Source organism: Manis pentadactyla, chromosome 4 (genome assembly GCF_030020395.1).
Source record: "Manis pentadactyla isolate mManPen7 chromosome 4, mManPen7.hap1, whole genome shotgun sequence".
Classification (NCBI taxonomy): Eukaryota; Metazoa; Chordata; class Mammalia; order Pholidota; family Manidae; genus Manis; species Manis pentadactyla.
The window spans coordinates 188,516,080-188,540,530 of NC_080022.1; the positions used below are offsets into that span (position 1 = coordinate 188,516,080).

The 24,451-nt window shown below is 48.1% G+C and overlaps 1 protein-coding gene across 1 annotated transcript in view; it reads left to right on the plus strand.

Moving 5' to 3' along the window:
* RNF213 (ring finger protein 213) overlaps positions 1–24,451 on the plus strand; it is a 99,930-nt gene that overhangs the window by 73,358 nt on the left and 2,121 nt on the right. Inside the window, exons 47-67 of the mRNA XM_057501779.1 lie at positions 771–882; positions 1,443–1,659; positions 1,896–2,086; positions 2,826–2,948; positions 3,691–3,795; positions 4,230–4,469; positions 4,796–4,877; positions 5,573–5,607; positions 6,747–6,841; positions 7,994–8,153; positions 8,750–8,930; positions 10,193–10,284; positions 10,822–11,073; positions 18,472–18,604; positions 18,934–19,017; positions 19,427–19,607; positions 19,897–20,098; positions 21,114–21,191; positions 21,776–21,970; positions 22,391–22,480; positions 22,595–22,773. Of these exons, the coding sequence (XP_057357762.1) occupies positions 771–882; positions 1,443–1,659; positions 1,896–2,086; positions 2,826–2,948; positions 3,691–3,795; positions 4,230–4,469; positions 4,796–4,877; positions 5,573–5,607; positions 6,747–6,841; positions 7,994–8,153; positions 8,750–8,930; positions 10,193–10,284; positions 10,822–11,073; positions 18,472–18,604; positions 18,934–19,017; positions 19,427–19,607; positions 19,897–20,098; positions 21,114–21,191; positions 21,776–21,970; positions 22,391–22,480; positions 22,595–22,773 (3,027 nt within the window). The remainder of the gene's footprint in view (positions 1–770; positions 883–1,442; positions 1,660–1,895; positions 2,087–2,825; positions 2,949–3,690; positions 3,796–4,229; positions 4,470–4,795; positions 4,878–5,572; positions 5,608–6,746; positions 6,842–7,993; positions 8,154–8,749; positions 8,931–10,192; positions 10,285–10,821; positions 11,074–18,471; positions 18,605–18,933; positions 19,018–19,426; positions 19,608–19,896; positions 20,099–21,113; positions 21,192–21,775; positions 21,971–22,390; positions 22,481–22,594; positions 22,774–24,451) is intronic.

Sequence of the window (24,451 nt, forward strand, 5' to 3'; positions counted from 1 at the left end):
AAAAAAATGCATTGTACTTTTAAAATACAAGGTAGACCATTTGATTGAACGTAACTGACCATGAAAAATGCATTGATCTGGTTTTAGATTGCACGTTGCAGCCGATCTTTAGAAATCATTTGTCAGGTTCTGGTACAGTATCAAAGAAGAGTATCCACAATTATCTAAGACGATTAAAATATTTCTCCCTTTTCCAACTATGTAGTGTGTGAGAGCAGATCAACATCATATACGTCAATACAGCATACGCAAAGGGGTGCTAAAAAGATTTGCAGGAATGAAAAACAAAGTCACTTATTACTAATTAATTTTTGCTTTTGGAAAAGAGTTTTTTAATGTTACTTATTTTGACATGTAATAGGTTTATTATTTTTTTAATGAACTGATAAATATTTCAAAATTTTTGTTTTAATTTCTAATTAGGGATAGATATTAAATACCTAAAAATCTAAACATTGACAGATGTAACCCATGTGAACAAATGCTCTTTTGGGGTCTCAGTAATGTTTAAGACTGAAAAGGAACCCCGAGACCGAAGTGTTTAAGAACAGCTGGTCTAAAATATGGGCTCATACTCCTCTAGTATTGTGCTAAAATATTTTCAGTCAAATCATGTTATAAACTGTATATACATGTGTGGGTATATATTAATATAGAAAGAGAGATGGATAGATAAGTAGGTGGAGGGTAGAGAGAGAGCTTTTTATTTCTTTTGGCAAACTGAGCTTCCAGACCTGAGATAACCAGGTACAACATTTCTCTTGCTATAGTTTCCATGAAGTAAAAGATTATATTCAGACTTACTTGTCCCTGTTAGAAGAGAAGGCGTGCATAACTGAAGATAAAAGTGAACTGTACCTGCTCGTCACCAACTGCCTGGAGGTACGCTGTCGCTGTCCTACGTCCCTCCCGCAAACTGTCTGAGTCACTGGTGTGAGCCATGGAAAAGTGTTTTGGAAAATTTACAGAATATAATCGTAGTTGGTAAAATTAGCAGGTGCTCTCTTCCGTGGAGAAGAAAGGGGTTTCAGAACCATCGCTTGTGCCCTCAGCAGTTGCATAGATGGGCATTTAGGTGCGTGCGAGTGAGGAAAGAGAGGCAGCCTGGAATATACCACCCGTACCAACAGTACTTACCTCCAGGTGCTGAGGCTGTGAATACTTTTTTATTCTCTTCGTATTTTTGTTGCTTCCAAAAATTTTACAGTGCATATAAAAATAATAAGATTATACGAAATGTTTTCCTCCTGGGTTTTCTTTTTCTTCTTTGTCTCACCCCTAAAATAAGAAGGATGCTACAAAATGATACAAAAAATTTACACCCAAACCTACACAGTATTCTTTATCCTTTATTTTCCACAGTGTGACTGGGAATTCTGGGAGGCTGGGGCCTGTTTTACTAGAAGGAATAACATGCTTTTCTTCGGTCCTTGGCCCCCTAGGATTCCATGCATGAGAAGAACACTGCCCTCTCTGCAAGCGCTGGGCTGAGACGGCTGAGGGAGGAAGGCCAGTTCCTCAGAACGTACGCCTCCATGAGGCTGGGCCGGGAGCCTGCCTGCCAGGCCTCTGTGGAGCACCTGCAGGACGTGGCCAGGATCCGCCTCTGCCTGGACAGGGCTTCTGACTTCCTCTCTGAGCTTCAGGAAGGCTCCGCAGGTCTGCTTTGCACCTCTCTTTAACTCAGGCCGAGACACCCTGTTCTTTAGAATCCCAGGACATGTGGGAAAGTGGTTCTCAGAGTATTACCGGCCCTACAATGTCCCCTCCTAGTTTCCTTACTATGATTTCCTAAAGAGCAGCTCCAGGCCTTCACACCAGCTCCGTGTCCTTGACAGCTGGCGAGCGCACGTCCTTAGCCCCCGCGGCTCACCCCTTCTTGTTGGCCCCTGCAGAGATGGCTGAGGAGAAGCGGTCCTACCTGGGGCAGGTGCGGTACTTCTGCACCGAGGCCGGGAACGACTGGTTCCGCGTGTACCTGGTCAGGAAGCTCACCAGCCAGCAGGGGATGGAGTGTGTGCAGAGCTTCTCCAGACAGGGCCACCCAGCCCAGTGGGTGTTTCCCAAGGAGGTCATTGCCCAGCAGGTGAGCAGTGAGTCCGGAAACCCTAGAGGGCCGGCACAGCAGGGCGGGTGCTCTGATCCCTACCCGGACCTCTCATATCCGCCAAGGAAAATGTGTGCCTCTGTTCTGGTCATTTGCTGGTTTGACGCAGCCTGTGTGCTGTCTTAGACTGGGCAGATCGGGAGGGTGGTGTTCGCACCTGCAAGGCTTCTGTAGGCGTCCCCTCTGGTCCAGGTCAACACAGGGGGTGCAGAACGATTCTGCAGCTTTGTGTTCAGCAGACTTGAAGTGATTGAGCAGAACGAGCCCTCGTATTGTCGGCAGGCAGAGGCAGAAGAGAAGGAAAACCAAGGAGCACAGAGCTGCTGGGCTTGTGGCTTCGGGGCCTGTCTGTGCTTCTCTGCTAGTGCTCAGAAGGGATGAACTTGTACCATCCTAGGGTCACAAAAATGGTGCTACAAGTCCTGGCTTTTCTCTACTATCAGTTGGAGCTCTGAGTCAGCATAGTTGAAGTCACCTGCTCTGGGGACGGGGGGAGAGCAGCCCCAGGTTGGCATCACCCCTCCCAGTGTCCATCCACTTGCCCTCTTCATCGAGCGCGGAGGAAGTGCTCCCCAGACAGAGCAGAGGACTGTGGGAAGCCCAGCTCAGCTGCCTTTAAGCCTGTAATGACCACCTGGTCCCTTTCCCTGTCGAGTTCTTCACTAGACATGCCTCCCCTGTCCCCAAAGTGAGTAACCCTGTGTTCCTGTGGTTGCAGAAGGACTACCCGGGCCAGATGGATCGATTCCTGGTGCATGGAGATGAATACAAAGCCCTTCGTGACGCAGTGGGCAAAGCCGTCCTGGAATGCAAGCCCCTGGCGATCGTCACTGCTCTGGAGGTAGGGCGGGTTCTCGGCAAATGACACCCCACAGAGCCCACGGCCCACCTCCCTGACGTCACACGGTACAATGGAAGAACTCCATAGAGCGACATGTGGCGCTGGGAGTCCTAGGCCCGTGGCCTCTGCACGCCTGGCCTGAACAGGAGAATAGTTGAGTGGGCAGACAGATCTGCTCAGCCTTGCTGACCTGGTAAGGCCATCAGAGCTCCTTTCTGATTGTTTATGTCTGTTAGTTCCTATGAAACCCAGTGGAAATTCCCTCCGTCCAAGGTCACTCTGCTATGAGCATGGCACAGCTGGCAAGTTCCTATCCATGCATGTGCATGTGTGTGCCTGGATGTGCGCCTGCTTTAATGGGTCCAGGGGTGTGGAATCTCATCTTGTTCTCTCTGGTCTGGCTTCCTTCCTCCTTGTTTGCCCTGGCACTGTGCCGGGGAGAGGGGGACAGACATCCTGTCTCCACTGTGACCAGTGAGGTAGCCAGAAACAGAAGAGGGTGGATTCTGTTCCCTGTCGGACGCCACCTGGTCAAAGCGCATTGCATTTCCCATAAGAATGTTTGTGAGCCGTGCTGCGAGAGGTGTTTGCCAGGAGGTGGTTGTTGAGGTGCAGGGTCCTGGGCACGAAGGTCTTGGGAAAGGCCCCCCACTCCCTCTGTGGCTTAAGGGCCGATCCACTGTGTTCATGTATGGCTCGCTGGCCTGGGGTTGAGTCTCACCTGATATCCTTGCCATTTCAGGCCAGCTCCTGCCCGCTACAGGCAGCCCACTTGCTGCTGGCGCTCTTCCGGGAGGTGACGGTCCTGTTCCGATCCCCGAATGCGCATCTCCATCCTAAGCCGGAGGTGAGTCAGCACTCAGGCTGTGTTCAGAGTCTTGCTATTGGGAGGGACTTTTTTGAAGAGAGGTAAAAGCCACAGACACAGGCTAGTCCCATAGTTTTCTCAAAGGCAGTGGGTTTCAGCCTCTCTTGTGTTGGGGGGCTGCCTTCAGTTTCACCAAAACTTGCAGAATTGCAGTGAGAAACTCAAGAACATAAGCTAACGTTTATAAAGTAGAGCATCTAAAGTAGCGCTTGGGTCTGGGGCGCTGTTTGTAGATGGGAATTCTCTTCTCTGGGTAATTTTCTCCTCGAGTGGTGATAGTTGAACCGTATTTACCTTGATATAGGTAAGTATTTGGTATCAGAATGTGTGACTAGCTTTAGGGCGATCTTTGGCTTCTTTCATATCCTGTTTTTCTCTGATGTATTTTAATATTAGACCTTTCTTCCTCCCAGCAATGTGAGGCCCTGAACAGATTCATCGAAGAGAGCGAGATCCTTTCTCCTCCTGACATCAGACTTTTTGCGACATCCCTCGTGTCCAATACTCTGCCGCTGCTGATGGGCCCCAGGGAGGGCGGCCTTGAAGGGGCGGTGACAGAGATGGCTGTTCATGCCGCCATCGTCCTCCTCTGCGGGAAGGGCGGAGTCCTAGAGCCCCTGAGGAATCTGGCCTTCTTCCCAGACAGCATGGCGGTAAGACGGGTCTGCCACCCGCTTTCCCAGGAAAGACGTTGGCCGTTTGTCCCCACAGAGCCGGGGCCTGTGCTCCGGGAGCCACCAGAACTCACCTCCTAGATTCTCCATCTGTTCCGCCTCGCGTGGTGCCTCAGTCCTGGTGGCGAGACACTAGCCTTGCCCTCTGCTTCACGGAGAGCTGCTCCGTCTTCTCCCTGGAGAGCTTTTGGGTCAGGAAGAGAGAGAACCAGACGTTTGCTTTCTTGTTCTAGGCCTCTTGCTGACAGCAGCCAGTCAGGGCGCTCACTCAGCTCAAGCTGTCTTTGCTTTTTTTGGCTTTTCAGGAAGCTTTTCTCCCCACAATGCCTGAAGACCTGCTGGCTCAAGCCGCACATTGGACGGGTCTTGAAGGAGTCCGCTGGTACAGTAAGTGCTGGCGTCTGAAGGGAACCCTCTGAGCTTTGCAGAGCCCCCAAAACCACGTGAGGCATGGGTTTAGAACAGGGGTCCACACTGTTTGTGTCTGAAGGTCCCAAAATGATCGTCATCTTCTGCTGTTGGCGCCTTTGCGGACCACGAAGGGCCTGAAGGAGCCGGCTCTGCTGACCTGTGAGCGGTCTGGAGCACTTCTCAGTCGTGGGCCAGGGCCCCTCCAGGGTGCACTTCTTTTCCCTGGAATATGAGCCCCGTGGCAGGCTCAGTCAAGGGCCAGCCCACAATGCAGCCAAGCTTTTGACCCAAGGACAGTTGTTTTTAAAATCCAGAATGTGAAGACAAAATAACATGACTCACAATTTCATGTAAATTTTGCTGTTGCCTGAGTAAATAATCCTTTCAAACTAGCTTTAAAGTTAATTACAAAACATGCTCATGGCAAAAACAAATCAAAGGGACGGGAAGGGTGTGAAGTACTATGCATCCCACTGCCAGAAGTACCCCCGGTGTGACCTGGGATCTAGTTTCTCTTTGCTTCATCCAGCCGGGCCCAGGGTTCTCCTCCCCAGTGAGCTCAGACATCTGCTCTCCATCCTGACGTGGTCAGGCTGGGGAGGAGAGAGTCAGCTTCCTTTCTTTAACCATGGGCCATCCAGCCGACGTGTGTCCTGTTGTTCTTTTGATAGCGTGTCCCAACGGCCACCCGTGCTCCGTGGGGGAGGTGAGTCTCGGTGTTTGGTCTTCGGGGCAGGGTTTGGGCAGGTCTTGACCTGGGAAAGCGTAACTCCTTTGAGAGCCGTTTAGGGTTCTGACCTCAGGCTGTTCGGACTGAACCCCTGCAGGGCGAAGTTTCCAGCCTCAGGGCTGTGGACTTACTCCCCTGGGGGCATCCTGGCCACTGCAGGATGGTGAGCGGCGCTCCTGGCCTCAGCTCAGCCATTGTCAGCACCCCATTTCCCCAGTGTGACAACCTGAAGTGGCTCTGGCCAGCCGAAGGTCCCCCGGGAGACAAAGCTGCTGCTGACTAGGAGCCACTGCTGTGTGGCATCAGTGGCTCACCTGTGGTGGCCAGGTGTGGACTAGATGATAGGCTGAGTCACTGGCCCAGAGAGGAGATGGTCCAGATACCGACTCAGAAGTCATAAGCTCCTGCAGGAGAGGAGGGTTCTCGGTCTCTGAACCCCGAGGCATCTGGGCAGGGCCCTGGGGAGCCCTGTCCCTCCTCAGCCCTGGGCTACCGAACTGAACTGGCGAATGTTATTTAATAAAGTAAATGAGACACAGGGGGAAAATAAATGGTGCATAAACTCCACCTTTCTGAGATTCAATCACTTCCTCATCATGAAATGAGTTTGAAATACATTCTTCCCAAGATTGCTGTCAGCTCTGAGATTCCATGGTCTGGGAATCAGACTGGTTTGGTGTGCTACAGGCTGTGGTTCTCAGTGTTCTCTAGCGGATGGTCTGATTTGGAAAAATGAGCCTTTGGAAGTAGTAAATCATATGGTTACATTTTTCTAAATCAGCAGGTTCACAAGGAGCTGAGGAACCAGTTAGGGAGCTGCTGTGCTCTCTGCGGCTGGGTTCTGAAGCGCGGGGATGGTGGAGGCCTTTGGGAAGGAAGATGGGTTTCATGTATTAGCGAAGTTTCTACTAGAGAATGAAACTTAGATTGTCTCTGCTGTTTAAAACAAAGCCCAGATTGGCCCATATACAACGTAACTGGCGTGGAGCGCCTGCCCCTGACATAGCCTGGTGGCACTGACCGCCCCTGCGCCGGTGCCTCTGTGGCCTGGTAGTGCTCGTGCGCAGAGCGGCCCTGGCCCCAAGTAGAGCTTGTGTCCCTTCTGTCTGCCCTAGTGTGGCCTGCCGATGGAACAGAGCTTCTGTGTTGACTGCCACGCGCCCATTGGAGGAACTGATCACAAACCTCTTGATGAGTTTCATCTTATCGAGTACGTAAGATTGTGTTTCCCTTTTAAGTAGTCAAACCACAGGCTTCCAGACTTTGGGGGCTCTTAACTCTTCCTGCTGATAAACTGACACTAAGTGCAGCATTGATTACCCCGGTATACTTGGACTTTGTCCTGTTGGATACTGTTGCCAAGGTCTCATAGTGGTACAACAGTGAGACATTGGACCTGTCACTGGCTAACTGGGTTCTCAAATGCAAAGAATGCTATTAATTTAATACTTAACTCTTATTTGCTGATTAGATGTCTTCCACTGAGACCTGGGCCATGCTGCCTGTAGAAATATGTTTGACATGCACAGGTGACCTAATTCAGAACAACATTTTGAGTTTGCAAAACCAAAGACTGGGCCTTGGCTATGTGAGCCCCTACCACATCACTTGTCAACGCACTTAGCTTGCTCCATTTTTTGAGAAAAGTGAAGGAGACATAGTCAGTCCTATCAAGTACTTCAGAATCCAGATACAAATCTGATCTATAATCGCACACTGACTCATGAAACAAGTATGGTTATAAATGTTGCCGTGGGGTGGCAGGTGAGGCTTCTCCATGGCCATCATACATGCTGACTATTCAGGTGCACTTTACAGTTTAAAATAGTCTCACCTGTCATCTCCATGGACTATCAGAATGTCCTAGGATCTCTTAAGATCTCTGTAACTGAATGTATCTATTATTCTGCACCTCCCATCTGGGTTGCTACAAAATCCTCTCAGACCCTGGATCCCAGGTTCGATTCGGGAAAATGAGACCAGTGCACACAAATCCCCACATGGGAGCCGAGTGCCCTAAGCTCCGGCTGCCGCCAGCGTGCCTGCTCCTCGGCCCACAGTGGTTTCTGTGGACGAGGCAGGCACAGACCCATCCTGACACAGGGCGCAGGGAGCGCGCAGCCACCCAGTGCGGCCACTTCCCACTGAGAATGTTGTGGGCCTTTGGTCCGCCAGACAGGTGAGTCTACAAAGAAAGACTCAGGAACATGGTCTGGGCTTGGTAGACTAAGAAGTACTTTTAACACAGTTTCCTTCAATGCTGTGGACCTAGTCTCCGCATGCTAAGGCCCTGAAGTGTGCACCCCAGAGCCAAGAAGTGACCGTCTTCAGACCTCATCGTGTCTTCTCTCGTCCTTTCCAGCAATGGCGCAGACAGAACTCAGACCGGCCACGTGCTGGGGTACCCGCAGCGCAGAGGCGAGGCAGTGGTGTCTGACCGGCAGCTGTCCCCGGCCGCCTTCCTCGTCCTGCGGCTGCTCACTCATTTGGCTATGCTTTGGGGAGCTGCTCAGAACCACCAAGTAAGCGTGTTGCTACCAGACTACATGTTTAGTTATGAGAGTCATGACCTGCTACAGGTTTTCACACTGAGCACTGCTGTCTGAAAAGCCCTAGCCACTTCCTGTGGATTTGGAATATGTCACTGTTACCTAATCCACAAAGTAACATAAAATTATACATCCTAACTTTTCCCACAGTGGCATATGGGGGGGACTATTCATCAGATTATATAAACTCCATTTTAAATGAACAGTCTGTGTCTTCCATCCACAGCTCGGGGTGGAGAGGCTAAGGGAATCACAATTTTACACGTCTTCCCTGTAGCTCTGGGGAAGAAAGAACGTGCACTGCGTTCCCTCTAAGTTAATTGGCTAACGATAGCACCGCTCAGGCTTTGCAGTTCCTTGCGCCCCTGTGAACGGCAGCGGTTCTCAGGCTGCGGCCATTCGCTCCTCGGCTCCTGGACTCTCGCTCCGTCTCTCCGGGAAGAGTGCTTGCTGTCTTAGAGGCCGTCCCCTGACTCAGCGCTAGTCTCTCATTCCTCATGACCTTGCTGAGCTCGCCGTCTCCCTGCAAACAAGGTCTCGTCCCCTGTTTTGTCTCGTCGCCCCCACAGGCTCTGGTAAACATCATCAAGCCTCCAGTGAGAGATCCGAAGGAGTTTCTGCAGCTGCACATCCACAGGAACCTGGAGCACTTGGCAAAGACGCTGGGGAGGAGCGCGGACGAGAGCATCAGCGCGGTGCACGTCGTCCTGTGCGGCCTCCTCCGGGGGCAGCAGCAGCGCCCCGACCAGTGTAAGGGCCCGGGGCCGGGGTGCCTCGGCGCAGCTGCACAGCAGGCAGGCTTGCTGCTCACAGCTCCCTAGGGACACCGAGGCATGGCGGGCGAAGGCAGCGCCTTTACTGCTGTTGGGTCGGGACCTGCAATTTCGGAGTCACTGGCACAGGAGTGTTCAGTGCGTGTGTATGTGGGGAGGCTTTGCAGTTTCAAGAGTCAGCCTAGTGTGTAATTCACCCCCTGCAGGGGGAATGTGGATCATCCGGAACAGGCAGTTGTGTTAAAGAATCATCTCCAGCAGAGGCGAATGTTGGATGATTGCGTGGGACTCGTTCTCTTTGTACATCTGCCCTATTTTGGGGGATAACTTCTGCTTTTCCTAAAAAGTTACTCTAGTCGCAGGCTGACTCGGTATGTTTAAATGCCCGCCGTGTGTTACACAAAAAGCAGGCTACAAGCTATGGTGTTCATGGAGCTAATTTGTCCATTTTACAAATCTAAATGCATAAAAAGAAAAGGTCTCTGAACCACCTTAGTAAAATGGTTAATTCCGAGTGGTGGCGTTAAGAGTGATCTTACCTTCTTTTTGCTGATCTGCAAAAAACCTTCTAAAATGATCACTGTAATGACAATGTTATTTTAAGTAGTAATAACGGCATTTAAGAAGCCCTTCCACACGACAAGAAAATCCATCCCCACTTTGGGTACTTCATTGCCGGAATCTGGTACCAGTATATGTTTTGCATTTAGCAAAATTAGATTTTTTAAGCTGCTCATTCTGGTGTGACTTCAGACTAGGTGAGCCCACCCCGCCTCACACTGACCAAGTGGCCGCGTTCCAGGAGCACGCTGGTGGTGTGGGCAGCAGTCGGCGTCTCACAGACGGCCCCCACAGGGTCCAGAGGCAGCTGAGGTGGCCGGGGGTGGTCCTGGCCACTGTCATGGGGCCCCTGGGCCTCTGATTCAAAATGCTGTCCTTCCGGGCACTTTGTTCAGAATGGCCTTCCCATCACAGCCCCATGCACCAGAGCCTTTAGAGGCCAAGGCACCCACACAAAGCTCAGGGGGCTGATGGCAGTGGCGAAGACGCTGGGGAGGAGCACGGACGAGAGCATCAGCGCGGTGCACGTCGATGCCAGGGGCATCCCTAATACTCAGCTTAACGTAGGAAGCCAGCCGCCCAGAAGGAGCTGGATTTCAGGTTACTGGGTATTTGGTGTTGAATCTAGGTAGATGGCTGTGTTTGCTCCTTGGGTAACCCACACAGTGTTCTTTGCAGGCCCTGTAAAGTTGGACCCAACTCTGTCGACCAAAGAAATGAGAAACACCTGGGAGAAGCTTGTTTCGCGCATTCTCTTACCTGAGCTCCAGGTACGTGGTGAGTGACGGCAGCAACCAGGCTGTCCATGTTTGTTGGGCATTGGCTGAGTGCTCTGCCCAGCACCTCGTGTGCCTGCCGGCTCGGGCCCCGTGTTCGGGGACGCCCCTGTTGTCCAAGGCTGCTCCATGAGTCAGGGTGAGGATTACTGGGTCCAGGAGGTGCAGCAAGAGTTTTCTCTCCAATACCTTTTACAGCAGGATGTGAGGGTGCAGGTAGAGATGAGCTGTCACTCAGACCCTCAGAAAGCGCTCTGTTAGGAGAGTACCTGACCCATCCTCAGGAACAAGGCTCAGGAAGTAAAGGGCGGAATGAGACACAGGGCTCTGAGCCTCATTCTACTGGGGATCATGACCACATAAAAAGGAACATGTAAATAACAAGATAACAGTGTGATTATTTGGCCTTGTGCTGAAGGGAGTACGACAGACCCCCTAACTCACTCAGAATCACCAGTCAGCATGTGCACTGACCCAGTCTGCTGCGGGCGTGTCTCACTTCCAGGATTCCGTATCCTTTTCTTCACCTAGAATCTCGATAAGACCCTCCTCATGGTGAATACTCGAATCAGCCAAGATGAGCGCATCAGTTCCGACCCTGTGGCCAAAATCATATTCGGTGACCCAGTGTCCTTCCTGCCCCACCTGCCCCGGGGTAGCATGGTTCACAGCTCTAAGATGTGGGCCTGCAGGCAGAGGGTCACCTTGGAGCACCTCCAGCACATCGTGGAGCAGAGAAACGGCAAGGAGACCGTGCCTGTTCTTTGGAAGTTCCTACAGAAGGTAAGTTCACTCCTCAACCACCTGCCCAGATGCCCCCTGCAGACTTAAAGGCCCTGCCTTTGTGTGATCTGATCATTCCTCAGGGTGGGACATCTCACAGACTGCTTCAGTGCTTTGGGTTTTATTTATTTATTTATTATTGCTTTATATATATATGCACACACACACATTTTTTTAAGGTATCATTGATATTCAATCTTATGAAGGTTTCACATGAGCAGCATTATAGTTATAACATTCACCCTTATTAACAACTCCCCCCACACTCCATTTCAGTCACTGTCCATCAGCGTAGTAAGATGCTATAGAATCACTACTTGTCTTCTCTGAGCTACACTGCCTTCCCCCGGACTCCCCTACAGTATATGTGCCAATCATAATGCCCCTTAATCTCCTGCTCCCTCCCTCCCCATATACTATCCCCACTCCCTTCCCTTTGTTAACTGCTAGTCCCTTCTTGGAATCTGTGAGTCTGCTCCTATTTCATTCCTTCAGTTTTGTTTTGTTGTTATACTCCACAAATTTGTGAAATAATTTGGTACTTGTCTTTCCCCACCTGGCTTGTTTCACTGAGCATAATACCCTCTAGCTCCATCCATGATGTTGCAGATGGTAGGATTTGTTTTCTTCTTATGGCTGAGTAGTATTCCATTGTGTATATGTACCACATCCTCTTTATCCATTCAACTACTGATGGACACTTAGGTTGCTTTCATGTCTTGGCTATTGTATATAGTGCTGTGATAAACATCGGGGTGCTTGTCTTTTTTAACCTGGTATCTTGTTTTCTTTGGGTAAATTCCTAGTAGTGGAATTCCTGGGTCAGATGGTATTTCTATTTTTAGTTTTTGAGGAACCTCCATACTGCTTTCCACAGTGGTTGAGCTAATTTACATTCCCACCAGCAGTCTAGGAGGGTTCCCCTTTCTCCACAGCCTCGCCAGCATTTGTTGTTCCTAGTCTTTCTGATAGTGGCCATCCTAACTGGTATGAGGTGATATCTCATTGGGGTTTTGATTTGTATTTCCCTGATGATTAGCAATGTGGAGCATCTTTTCATATGCCTGTTGGCCATCTGAATTTTTTCTTTGGAGAAGTGTCTGTTCAGATCCTCCGCTCATTTTTTAATCAGGTTATTTGCTTTTTGGGTGTTGAAGCATGTGAGCTGTTTATATATTTTGGATGTCAACCCCAATTGGATATGTCATTTATGAATATATTCTCCCATACTGTAGGATGCCTTTTTGTTCTGTTGATGGTGTCCTTTGCTGTACAGAAGGATTTTAGTTTGATGTAGTCCCCTTTGCTCATTTTTGCTTTTGTTTCCCTTGCCCGAGGAGATGTATTCAGGAAAAAGTTGCTCATGTTTATATTCAAGAGATTTTTGCCTATGTTTTCTTCTAAGAGTTTTATGGTTTCATGACTTACATTCGGGTCTTTGATCCATTTCAAGTTTAAATTTGTATATGCAGTTAGACAATAATTCATTTTCATTCTCTTACATGTAGCTGTCCAGTTTTGCCAGCACCATCTGTTGAAGAGACTGTCATTTCCCCATTGTATATCCATGGTTCCTTTATCATATATTAATTGACCATATATGTTTGGGTTTATATCAGGGCTCTGTATTCTGTTCCACTGGTCTTTGGGTCTGTTCTTGTGCCAGTACCAAATTGTCTTGATTATTGTGGCTTTGTAGTAGAGCTTGAAGTTGGGAAGCAAGATCCCTCCTGCTTTATTCTTCCTTCTCAGGATTGCTTTGGCTATTTGGGGTCTTTGGTGTTTCCATATGAATTTTAGAACTAGTTTGTTGAAGAATGCTATTGGTATTTTGATAGGGATTGCATTGAATCTATAGATTGCTTTAGGCAGGATGGCCATTTTGACAAATATTAATTCTTCCTATCGATGAGCACGGGATGTATTTCCATTTGCTGGTGTCTTCTTTAATTTCTCTCATGAGAAATTGTAGTTTTCAGGGTATAGGTCTTTCACCTCCTTGGTTAGGTTTATTCCTAGGTATTTTATTCTTTTTGATGTAGTTGCGAATGGAATTGTTTTCCTGATTTCTCTTTCTGTTAATTCATCATTAGTATATAGGAAGGCAACAGATTTCTGTGTATTAATTTTGTGTTCTGCAACTTTACTGAACTCAGTTATTAGTTCTAGTAGTTTTGGGGTGGATTTTTTAGGGTTTTTTATGTACAATATCATGTTATCTGCAAACAGTGAAAGTTTAACTTCTTCCTTACCAATCTGGATGGCTTTTATTTCTTTGTGTTGCCTGATTGCTATGGCTAGGACCTCCAGTACTATATTGAATAAAAGTGAAGAGAGTGGACATCCTTGTCTTTTTCCCAATCTGAGAGGAAAAGCTTTCAGCTTCTCGCTGTTCAATATAATGTTGGCTGTGGGTTTATCATAGATGGCCTTTATTATGTTGAGGTACTTGCCCTCTATACCCATTTTGTTGAGAGTTTTTATCATGAATGGATGTTGAATTTTGTCAAATGCTTTTTCAGCATCTATGGAGATGATCATAGGATTTTCGTCTTTTTTGTTGATGTGGTGGATGATGTTGATGGATTTTTGAATATTGTACCATCCTTGCATCCCTGGAATAAAGCCCACTTTGATCATGATGGATTATCTTTTTTATGTATTTTTTAATTTGGTTTGCTAGTATTGAGTATTTTTGCATCTATGTTTATCAGGGATGTTGGTCTGTAATTTTCTTTTTTGTGGGTGTGTTGTCATTATTTGGTTTTGGTATTAGAGTGATGCTGGCCTCATAAAATTAGTTTGGAAGTATTCCCTCTTCTGCTTTTTGGAAAACTTTAAGATGAGGATAGGTATTAGGTCTTCTCTAAATGTTTGATAAAATTCATCAGTGAAGCCATCTGCTTCAGGGATTTGTTTGATTACCAGCTCAATTTCATTGCTAGTAATTGGTCTGTTCAGATTTTCTGTTTTCTTCCTGGGTCAGTCTTGGAAGGTTGTATTTTTCTAGAAAGTTGTCCATTTCTTCTAGGTTATCCAGTTTGTTATCATATAATTTTTCATAGTATTCTCTCATAATTCTTTGTATTTCTGTGGTGTCCGTAGTGATGTTTCCTCTCTTATTTCTGATTCTGTTTATGTGTGTACACTCTTTTTTTCTTGATAAGTCTGGCTAGGGGTCTATCTATTTTGTTATTTTCCCAAAGAACCAGTTCCTGGTTTCATTAATTCTTTGTTGTTTTATTCTTCTCAATTTTATTTATTTATGATCTGATCTTTATTATATTGCTCCTTCTACTGACTTTAGGCCTTATTTGTTCTTCTTTTTCTGGTTTCATTAATTGTGAGATTAGACTGTTCATTTGGGATTATTATTCTTTCTTGAGGTAAGCCTGTATTGCAATATACTCTCCTCTTAGGATTGCCTTCACTGCATCCCACAGATTTTGGGGTGTGGATTGTTGTTTTCATTTGTCTCCATGTATTGCTTGATCTCTGTTTTTATTTGGTCACTGATCCATTGATTATTTAGGAGCAAGTTGTTAAGCCTCCATGCATTTGTGGACTTTTTTGTTTTCTTTGCATAGTTTATTTCTAGTTTCATACCTGTGTGGTCTGAGAAGCTAGTTGGTAGAATTTCAATCCTTCTGAATTTACTGAGGCTCTTTTTGTAGCCTAGTATGTGGTCTATTTTGGAAGAAGTTCCATTGATGTCTATTAGGTCCATCTGTTCTAATGTGTTGTTCAGTGTCTCTGTCTCCTTACTTATTTTCTATCAGGTTGATCTGTCCTTGGGAATGAGTGGTGTGTTGAAGTCTCATAAAATGAATGCATTGCATTCTATTTCCCCCTTTAATTCTGTTAGTATTTGTTTCACATATGTAGGTGCTCCTTTGTTGGGTGCATAGATATTTATAATGGTTATATCTTATTGGACTGAGCCCTTTATCATTATGTAATGTCCTTTATCTCTTATTATCTTTGTTTTGTGTCTATTTTGTCTGATACAAGTACTGCAACTCCTGCTTTTTTCTCCCTATTAGTTGCATGAAATATCTTTTTCCATCCCTTCACTTTTAGTCTGTGTATGTCTTTGGGTTTAAAGTGAGTCTCTTGTAGGCAGCATGTAGATGGGTCTTGTTTTTTTATCTGTTCTGTAACTCTGTGTCTTTTGATTGGTGCATTCAGTCCATTTACATTTAGGGTGATTATTGAAAGATAGGCATTTATTGCCATTGCAGGCTTTAGATTTGTGGTTTACCAAAGGTTCAAGGGCAGCTTCTTTACTATGTAACAGCCTAACTTAACTTGCTTATTACACTATTTCAGACACAATCTAAAAGTTCTTTTTCTTTTCCTCCCTTCTTTTTTTTCCTCCTTCACTCTTTTTATATTGGTGTCATATTCTGCACTCTTTGTGTATCCCTTGACTGACTTTGTGGGTATTTGAATTAATTTTGCATTTGCTTAATAATTAATTGGTCTGCTTCCTTTACTGTAGTTTTATTTTCTCTGGTGACAGCTATTTAGCCTTAGGAGCACTTCCATTTATAGCAGTCCCTCCAAAATACACTGTAGAGATGATTTGTGGGAGGTAAGTTCCCTCACCTTTTGCTTATCTGGAAATTGTTTAATCCCTCCTTCAAATTTAAATGATAATCTTGCCGAGTAGAGTATTCTTGGTTTGAGGCCCTTCTTTTCATTGCATTAAATACATCATGCAACTCCCTTCTGGCCTGTAAGGTTTCTGCTGAGAAGTCTGATGATAGCCTGATGGGTTTTCCTTTGTATGTGATCTTTTTTTCACTCTCTGGATGCTTTTAATACTCTGTCCTTGTCCTTGATATTTGCCATTTTAATTATTATATGTCTTCCTAGTATCTCTTGTGCTGGGAGATCTGTGCACTTCCATGGCCTGAGAGACTATTTCCTTCCCCAGATTGGAGAAGTTTTCAACAATTATTTCCTGAAAGGGACTTCTTATCCCTTTTTCTCTCCTTCTTCTGGAACCCCTATAATGTGAATATTGTTCTGGTTGGATTGGTCACACAGTTCTCTCAATATTCTTTCATTCCTAGAGATCTTTTTATCTCTTTTCCTCAGTTCTTTGTATTCCTCTTCTCTAATTTCTTTTCATTTACCATCTCCTCTACCTCATCTAATCTGCTTTTAAATCCCTCCATTGTATGTTTGATCTCAGATACTGTATTTTTCAAAGTTTCTTTCTTGAAGTCCTCCCTGAGATCTTAAATATTTTCTGTAGCTCTGTGAGCGTGTTTATGATTTTTATTTTGAAATCTTTATCAAGAAGATTGATGATTTCAGTTTCATTTAGCCCTTTCTGGTGTTTGAGGGATTTGGGTTTGTACCAGATTCTTCTGCCATTTCATATTTCTGATGATTGCTATGGAATAATAGGTTTGTGTAGTCGGTGTTCTCTAGTGCCCAGAAGCTCTACTCTCTGGAGCTGCCCAGCTCCTGGAGCGACGGTGGGGGTTGCAGGCGAGTGGCGCTGGTGCCTGCCAGGAGGAAAGAGCTCTTTCCTGCTTCCCGGCTGCAGTGCCTGCCTCCACTGCCAGGGCCAGTGGGCCAAGCGCATAGGGAGGAGCATCTGTGTTATGCCCTTGTAGCTGCCATAGGCAGGGCTGCCCTCTGCCTGGCCTGTCACAATGGCAGGGGCAGCAGGTTTGCAAACCAGTGCCAGCCGGCTGTGTATTGCATTGTGGGGCCTTAGCACTGCGTTACCAGCCAGGGGGATGGAATGCATGGAGCTTCTGAAAGTTCCCAACCTGCTGGGCTGAGTGTTCCGGGACGATTTTGTCCACCTGTCCTTTCTCCTGAGCAGCAAGCTCTGTGTACTCCTTGCCTCCTTAGCAGCCCTCTCGTGTTGGGAAGTTCTTCAAAGTGCCTATCTTTCTTTTGTCCTGGAGCAAACAGCTGTGGGCACCTCAGGCAGCTGGAATATCAGTCTCTGAGTATTCCACCTGTCTTTGTTTTCCAGCCCCTCTAATCTACAGAGCACCATGTAATGTGGGTTCGTGCTCCCAGGGCAGATCTCCAGGGCTGGGTGTTCAGCAGTCCTGGGCTTCTACTCCCTCCCCACTCTGTTTCTTTTCCTCCTGCTATTGAGCTGGGGTTAGGGGGAGGGCTTGGGTCCTGTCAGATCAAGGCTTTGCTACTTTACCCTTTTCCATGAGGTCTTCTCTTTTCCCCAGATGTAGACTGTCTGTTGAAGTCTTCTTTCCAGTCACTCTTTCAGGATTAGTTTTATTTGCTGCATTTTCGTGTTATATGTGGTTATGGGAGGAGGTTTCTGCTTCACTTCTCATGATTCAATCTTGTTTGATCCTCCAGTGCTTTGGTTTTTAATAGAGTGTAGCAGAAGACTTGGCAATCAAGGGGAGATCTTGATACACAGCAAACTGTTGGGCAGTTTGAAGCATAAAGTCATAGATGAAGTGTACATAGGTTGAAAATATCAGGAATCTGTAAAGAGCTAGAGCACCAGGAGCTAGCTCCCCAGTCACTTAGCAAAAAGAATAGGGCATGAATCTTTCCATGCCGTGTCTGTCTGTCTTTCCTGGCCCTGTGCTGGGAGCACTTGGTCTCCAGGGGGTGTCTGGGAGATGAAAAGACTGTAGTCAGGATGCATAATGAAATCAGACAACAGAAACCTTCTTGTTCCTAAACCACCAAGCCTTAGACTGGAGACCTGAGTGAGTCGGTGGGGGTGGGGGTGGCAGGGAGGGGAGCATAAGTGTCTGTCGCATCAGTTAGAACCAGAAATGGACACTGTTTCTTACTTTATTTCAGTTGAACTTTTCTGTAATAGCTTTTCTAATCATTTTCTCTGTGGACCAGTATTTTTAGCCTAGCAAGAGGTTAGATGACGCAGAAATTTCTGGTGGTCAGTTAAAGAAAATGAGTTCCCAGTAGGAAAGACTCATTAAGACAGATCTCTCACCAAGGTGCAAAGTGCCAGTAATTGAAGCTGCCGAGCTCCTAGGTCCTCAGAAGACAGCCAGGGGTGCACCCAGCACCAGGGACTCAGCACTTGGTCTCTTTGCTCTCAGCTTCTCTGCACAGCCCGCCCTCCACGTGGGCCCCAAATGCTGCTTTCTTTCATGTGTCAGCCCCATGAGAGCAGGGGCTTGTCTCCACTCCCTCATACCTAGAGTGTGGAACAGTGGCTGGCACATTGCAAGCAGCCCATAGGTGCTTGCTGGAAGAAGGTGGTGGCCTTTCCCCACTTGCAGGCACCTTGATGTGCCATCATATAACATGGGGCATTGACCAGATTAGATGACAGGTGCAGGTCCTGGGCAGCCCGGAGCCCGTTTCCCCAGTGGTATCTTACAGGGCAATCACAGTGCTCCTGGGCGGTCTTTCCTTCTCCAGGAAGCAGAACTGAGGCTGGTGAAATTCTTGCCAGAGATTTTGGCCCTGCAAAGGAGTCTTGTGGAACAATTCCAGAATGTTTCAGAAGTTGAATACCAATCTATCCGAGGTTTTATCAGAAGCCAAAATTCAGGTATGACTCCAGTCTAGTAAGACACCAGTGCTGTCTGTGTTCAGTGGTTCAGAGTGAGCACTCCACTGGCTGGGGTGGGCACAGCTGTGGGTGGCTCTATACCCGAGATTTTTCATGGCATGAAGCAATGCTGTGAACCCCAAAACACATTAGAAGCTTTGCTGCAGCTGAAAGCGCCCCATCGTGGCTCCACAGGCGCAGCAGCATTCAGGCCATGTTGAATACACGAGGTTCCAAGCTGGGTTCTTCCAATGAGCACGTAGTGATGCAGGTTTGGACTAGAGTGGGCGTTTATTGTCACGGGCTCTTAAACGTGTTTGGTTTGACAGATGGGCTGAAGAAGTTACTCCACAACAGAATCTCCGTCTTTCTGTCGACATGGAACAAACTGAGAAGATCACTGGAGACCAGCGGTGAGCATCCTGTGTCCTGTTCTCAGAGCGGCTTCTCCCCGACGTAGCGCTCCTGCCCCGTACCACACACACGGGCGTTGGCACCCCCCGTGCTGGATGCTGGGGCTGAGTCTTTCTGGGGAGGTGTCTGGGATAAGTGAAATGACAGTCAGGAAAAACGAGCCCTCGGTCCCCTTGGATCTATAAATTTGGAATTGAAAAGGAGTTGAGGACACTGGGAATTCATCAGCATTTAAGAGAGGTTGGAGGCAGAACCTGATCTCTTTGCAGCAGCTCAGGGGGGTGTGAGGAGACCTCTGTGTAGCCTCGCTCTTGCCCCACGTGCCGGACTCCCCGGCCTTGAGGGAGTGACAGGAGCAGCATGGAGATGGCTGCCTCTCTGCTTATAAGAATGACTTGCTGTTAAAAGGTGAGATCAAGCTGCCTAAAGAATACTGCAGCACAGACTTGGATCTGGACGCTGACTTCGAGGTCATTCTGCCGCGTCGCCGGGACCTGGGCCTCTGCTCCACTGCCTTAGTCAGCTACCTGATTGCCCTGCACAACGAAATGGTCTACACAGTGGAAAAGTTCTCCAATGAGAACAACAGGTGAGTGCAGGAGCTGCAGGAGGCGGGGCCCTTTCACCCAGGAGGTGTCATTTCTGAGGTGAATCGAGCAGGGTCCCCTGGCTTATGAGGGCAGAGGTGCCAAACTTCAGCTCCAACTCTTGACAAAACACTCCTTCAGCCACGCTCACCAGTGCCCACGCGTGAGTGTGTTGTTCCTGCCCACTCAGCCAGTGAGAAGAGCAAACAGGAACTGGCTCTGCATGACCCAGAGCCCCAGGCCGCGTGTGCTTGGCCGGGACTCTGAGTGCCATGTCCTGATGTCTCTCAGCTATTCCATCGATACCTCTGAGGTCACTGACCTTCATGTCATCAGTTACGAGGTAGAGCGGGACCTGAATCCACTGGTTCTCTCCAACTGCCAGTATAAAGTAGAGCAAGGCGGCGAAACCCTGCAGGAGTTTGACCTGGAGAAGATCCAGCGGCAGCTCACCAGCCGGTTCCTGCTGGGCAAGCCCAGGATAACCCTCAAGGTACAGCCGACCCAGCTGCTGATTGATCAGCGCGGCTGGCTTGCAAGTGGCCCTGGCTGTGGCTTTGAATGCAGCAGTTTCGGAGCAAGCAGGAGTGAGGCATGGCTGTCTCGTCGGCCTCGTTCACATCCCCGGGGCCGCGGCCACCCCTCCGTCTGTGTCTCTGCACCCACGGCCCTCCTGAGCCATCTTCTGCATCTGCCTCTGACCTCAGCACCCCTGGGGTGTCTTCACATACAGAATCCTCTCCCATTCTGCCCCCTTTTCCTGTGGCCTCCACACAGTCTGCATCGGGTGTCCCTCAGTCTGCTGCCCCAGCCCCTGCTTTCAGTCCAAGCAGCTGGCCTCCAGTCCCACCACTGCAGTAGCTCCCACCACTGGGCCCCGTCACGCCAGTGGACAGCCTGACACATCCTATGGCCCAGGGATAAAGCCACCCTCCCCGAGGCCCGGCCCCAACCCCAATTCCGGCTGGTCACCATGCCTCTTGCCCTGACGCCTCTGGCCCCACACATGGGTTACTCCCTGCAAGACCAGGCACTCCACACCTGTCCTTGGACCAGACCGTGCCTTCCTGGGCTGTGGAAGGCACCACACGTAGGCATGTCTGTTCTCCCTTGCTGCTCAGCTAGGCTGTGAACCATTTGAGCCCAAGGCTGCTCCTAATTCCTCTGTGACCCCTGCTGAGCAGTGCCTGCCATGTTCGTGGTCTGTGCAGTCCCGTTGAGTGAGTGCACAGAGGGGAGGCCGCACACACCTGACTGCCCTGCGGTCCCCAAGCCCCCAGTATCCTACGGCGTCTGCTTGGCCACCTGGCTAGGCCGCCCTTCTTGTTGTGTTAATGTTCCCATAGACTGTGGGTAAGACACGAACATCACGTGCCAACGGCATGCTCCGCCCGGTGACACACCAAGTAGCCTGGCTCTGCAGTTGAGTTCTGCTCATATCATTCAGCATAGATGGAACCCTCCATTATGGATTCCATTTCCAAATGCTGTTATCTTTCTCAACCTAGGGAATACCCACTCTGGTGTACAGACGTGACTGGAACTACGAGCACCTCTTTGTGGACATCAAGAACAAGATGCCGCAGGTGATCACGACGGCCCGCTCCTCCGGGTTCCTGGTGCTTTTGTCTGACCAGGGTGCTTCCATCCCTGTTAGGGGCGTTCCACCCTCACTCCTGGCATTCCCTGTGAGAACCAAGGAGTGTCAGTGGCTTCCCTAAGTTCCTTGAGTCCAGTGCTCCCTTCCAAAGGGCGAGCAGGACTGCAAATCAGCAGGTCTTCTTGTTGGGTATAAACAGATGGAAATCTTGTGGCGTCAAGTTTCTTAGTAATGGTGTCATGACTGTGTGTGCTGATGTAAAGGTCCAGAGAACTTACTCCTGCTCTTCTATCTGTGTGTGGGGGGGGGGGGGGAGTGTGGGTGGGGTGTATGTCGGTGGAGGGGTGTCCGCATGCATTACTCCTTGCAAGGCTGGAAGGCTCCAGGATGTCACGTCTGTTTCTGTAAAGTACCTGGAATAGTGCTGACGCTTAGGAAGAACTAAGCACTGACTGTCCTTGCAGAGTCCGTCCCACCCTTGGGCCCTGGCAGCCAGGAAGGCAGGGGCTCTCACCATAGCTTTGTGCGTGGAGCCCTGCCCACGGACCTGTTCTGTCCCTGCTTTCCTAGAACTCTCTCCCCAACTCGGCTGTCAGCACCATCAGTGGACAGCTGCCATCCTACAGCGATGCCTGTGAAGCCCTGTCTGTCATAGAGATCACTTTGGGGTTTCTGAGCACAGCTGGCGGGGATCCCAACATGCACTTGAACGAGTATATCCAAGACATGCTGCAGATGGACAGCCAGACAATGCTGGTGTTAAAGGTGGGTCTGCCTTGCGGATTCCCTTGAAAGGCAGTGAGCACTGCCCTCCCCTCACTGACTCCCTACAGCATTGCTACCATCCAGGCAGCTCCAGAAAGGGAGGCGAGAACAGCCCCTCACGCAGCCCAGCCACAGGGTAAACAGAACATGCTCTGACGGCAGACACAGAGATGCGGGCGGGACATAAGAATCTAGACCCAAGGGGGTCAGCCACTGCCGGGCTGATGTGGATGGGCTCTGAGATGCCAATGGGCGGGGGCTTTCCAGGCACTTGGTATGGATGAGGCAGGTGAATTCGTGGAGCGAACAGAGACAGCCTTCTTAGGAGGGAAATGAAATCCACACGGGGCAGAGGTGGGAGCTGTGCTCATGTGGCCGGCACTCAGTGGGCCTCCTGCTCAGGAACTGTCACTCTTGCAGGCCTTAAGCTGGTGCCAGTTAAAACACACGATCGCCCTCTGGCAGCTCCTCTCTGCCCACAGATCTGAACAGCTGCTCCGGCTGAACAAAGTAAGTTCCCTCCTGGACGGAGGGATCGCTCGCGCTCCCTTCCCCGCCTGGACGGAGGGATCGCTCGTGCTCCTCCTGCGCACTGCTGTTTCCTTTGTCCTTGCTTCATTTTAGGAACCATTTCGCGAAATCAAGTCAAGGTACAAAGCTGATCTCAGCCCGGAAAACGCCAAGCTCCTCAGAACTTTCCTGCATCAGACGAGCCTGGATGCCTTCCTCCTGGAGCTCCATGAGATGATGATCTTGAAGCTGAAGAGCCCCCAGACCGAGGGGAGCTTCAACCCCGAGTGGAGGTAGGGTCTGCAGACCTGTGTGCCCTGCACACACACAGTGCCTGCCCTTCCACAGGCCCAAGAGTGGTTCCTCCTACAGCCCCCCACTTTGCCGCCACGACCAGGGCCCCTGAGGACTGCGCTCATGGGTTTTGGTCTCTGTCGGACTCTTTAAAATGATTATAGCAGTCATATATTCTCACCATAACAAGTGGACTTACTGTGTCAAAAAGATGGTGTTTTAAACTTGAAACAGCCACGCCTGGTGTGGTGTGTGAGGCCACTCGACGCTGGACACGCTCTTCCTTTACATTTTCCACTTTAAATGCCAACAAGGGTATCTCGCTTTCACTTTGTTCTTATTTATTAGTGAAGCTGAAGATATTATTTATCAGCCATTCGTGTATCTTTCCCTGAATGACCTCTTGATATCCTACGGTTATTTTTCTTTTGGGCTGTTTATCTTTTACTTAATCTGAAAAGATTGAGATTAATCTTTAATCTGTCATGTTACAAATGCTCTCAGTCTTTAATTTAGGAAGCCAAATCGGACAGAACTTTCCTATAAAGACTATACGAAAACAGACCCGTAAGGGTCCTCCTTATCCCAAGGTTAAAGAGTATTCTCCCATGTTTATCTTCTTGTGCTTCTAGTTTCATATCATATATTTGCTCTGTTAGCCAGTTTATTTTGGTATGTAGTGTGAGGCAGGGCTTTAACTTCACTGGTTTTCTACCTGCAGAAATCTGGTTTTCCTCACCAATGCACTCACATTTGCTATTTTCTTCCATTATGCTATATGGCATATACCTATTATATACATTTACATTCACTGAACTTACTCAACATGTTTTACTGTCCTGGACTTTTAGCTAGGGAAAAGATCCCTTTCCTGGAGAATTTACGGTCCTTGTTAAAACAAAACATGAAATGGATTACAAGCTTTTTTTGAGTGGTAAGGCTTTGTTGCTTGTACAGATCATGCTACTAGAGTGTTAGGAACCACCTGATTGGGCAGTTAACCAGCTTAGCACCATTCGTTAGTGTTCGTGTACCACAGGGGCAAGTAGTCGGTGTGTCCCAGAGCCCTTATGCCTGGTTCTGATCCATGTTCAGTAACTCAATAGTTGTTGACTTTAAGATGGCCCTTGGTATTTTTTTTTTAACGAAATGTCTCCAATTATTTATTGATCTATAGCAAGTATAAGCTTTTTGAACATCTGCTTATAATCAGAAATTTAATCTTTTTTTTTGAGAGGGCATCTCTCATATTTATTGATCAAATGGTTGTTAACAACAATAAAATTCTATATAGGGGACTCAATGCATAATCATTAATCAACCCCAAGCCTAATTCTCAACAGTCTCCAATCTTCTGAAGCATAACGAACAAGTTCTTACATGGTGAACAAGTTCTTACATAGTGAATAAGTTCTGACATGGTGAACAGTACAAGGGCAGCCATCACAGAAACCTTCGGTTTTGCTCACGCATCATGAACTCTAAACAATCAGGTCAAATATGATTATTCGTTTGATTTTTATACTTGATTTATATGTGAATCCCACATTTCTCCCTTATTATTATTATTATTATTATTTTTAATAAAATGCTGAAGTGGTAGGTAGATACAAGATAAAGGTAGAAAACATAGTTTAGTGTTGTAAGAGAGCACATGTAGATGATCAGGTGTGTGCC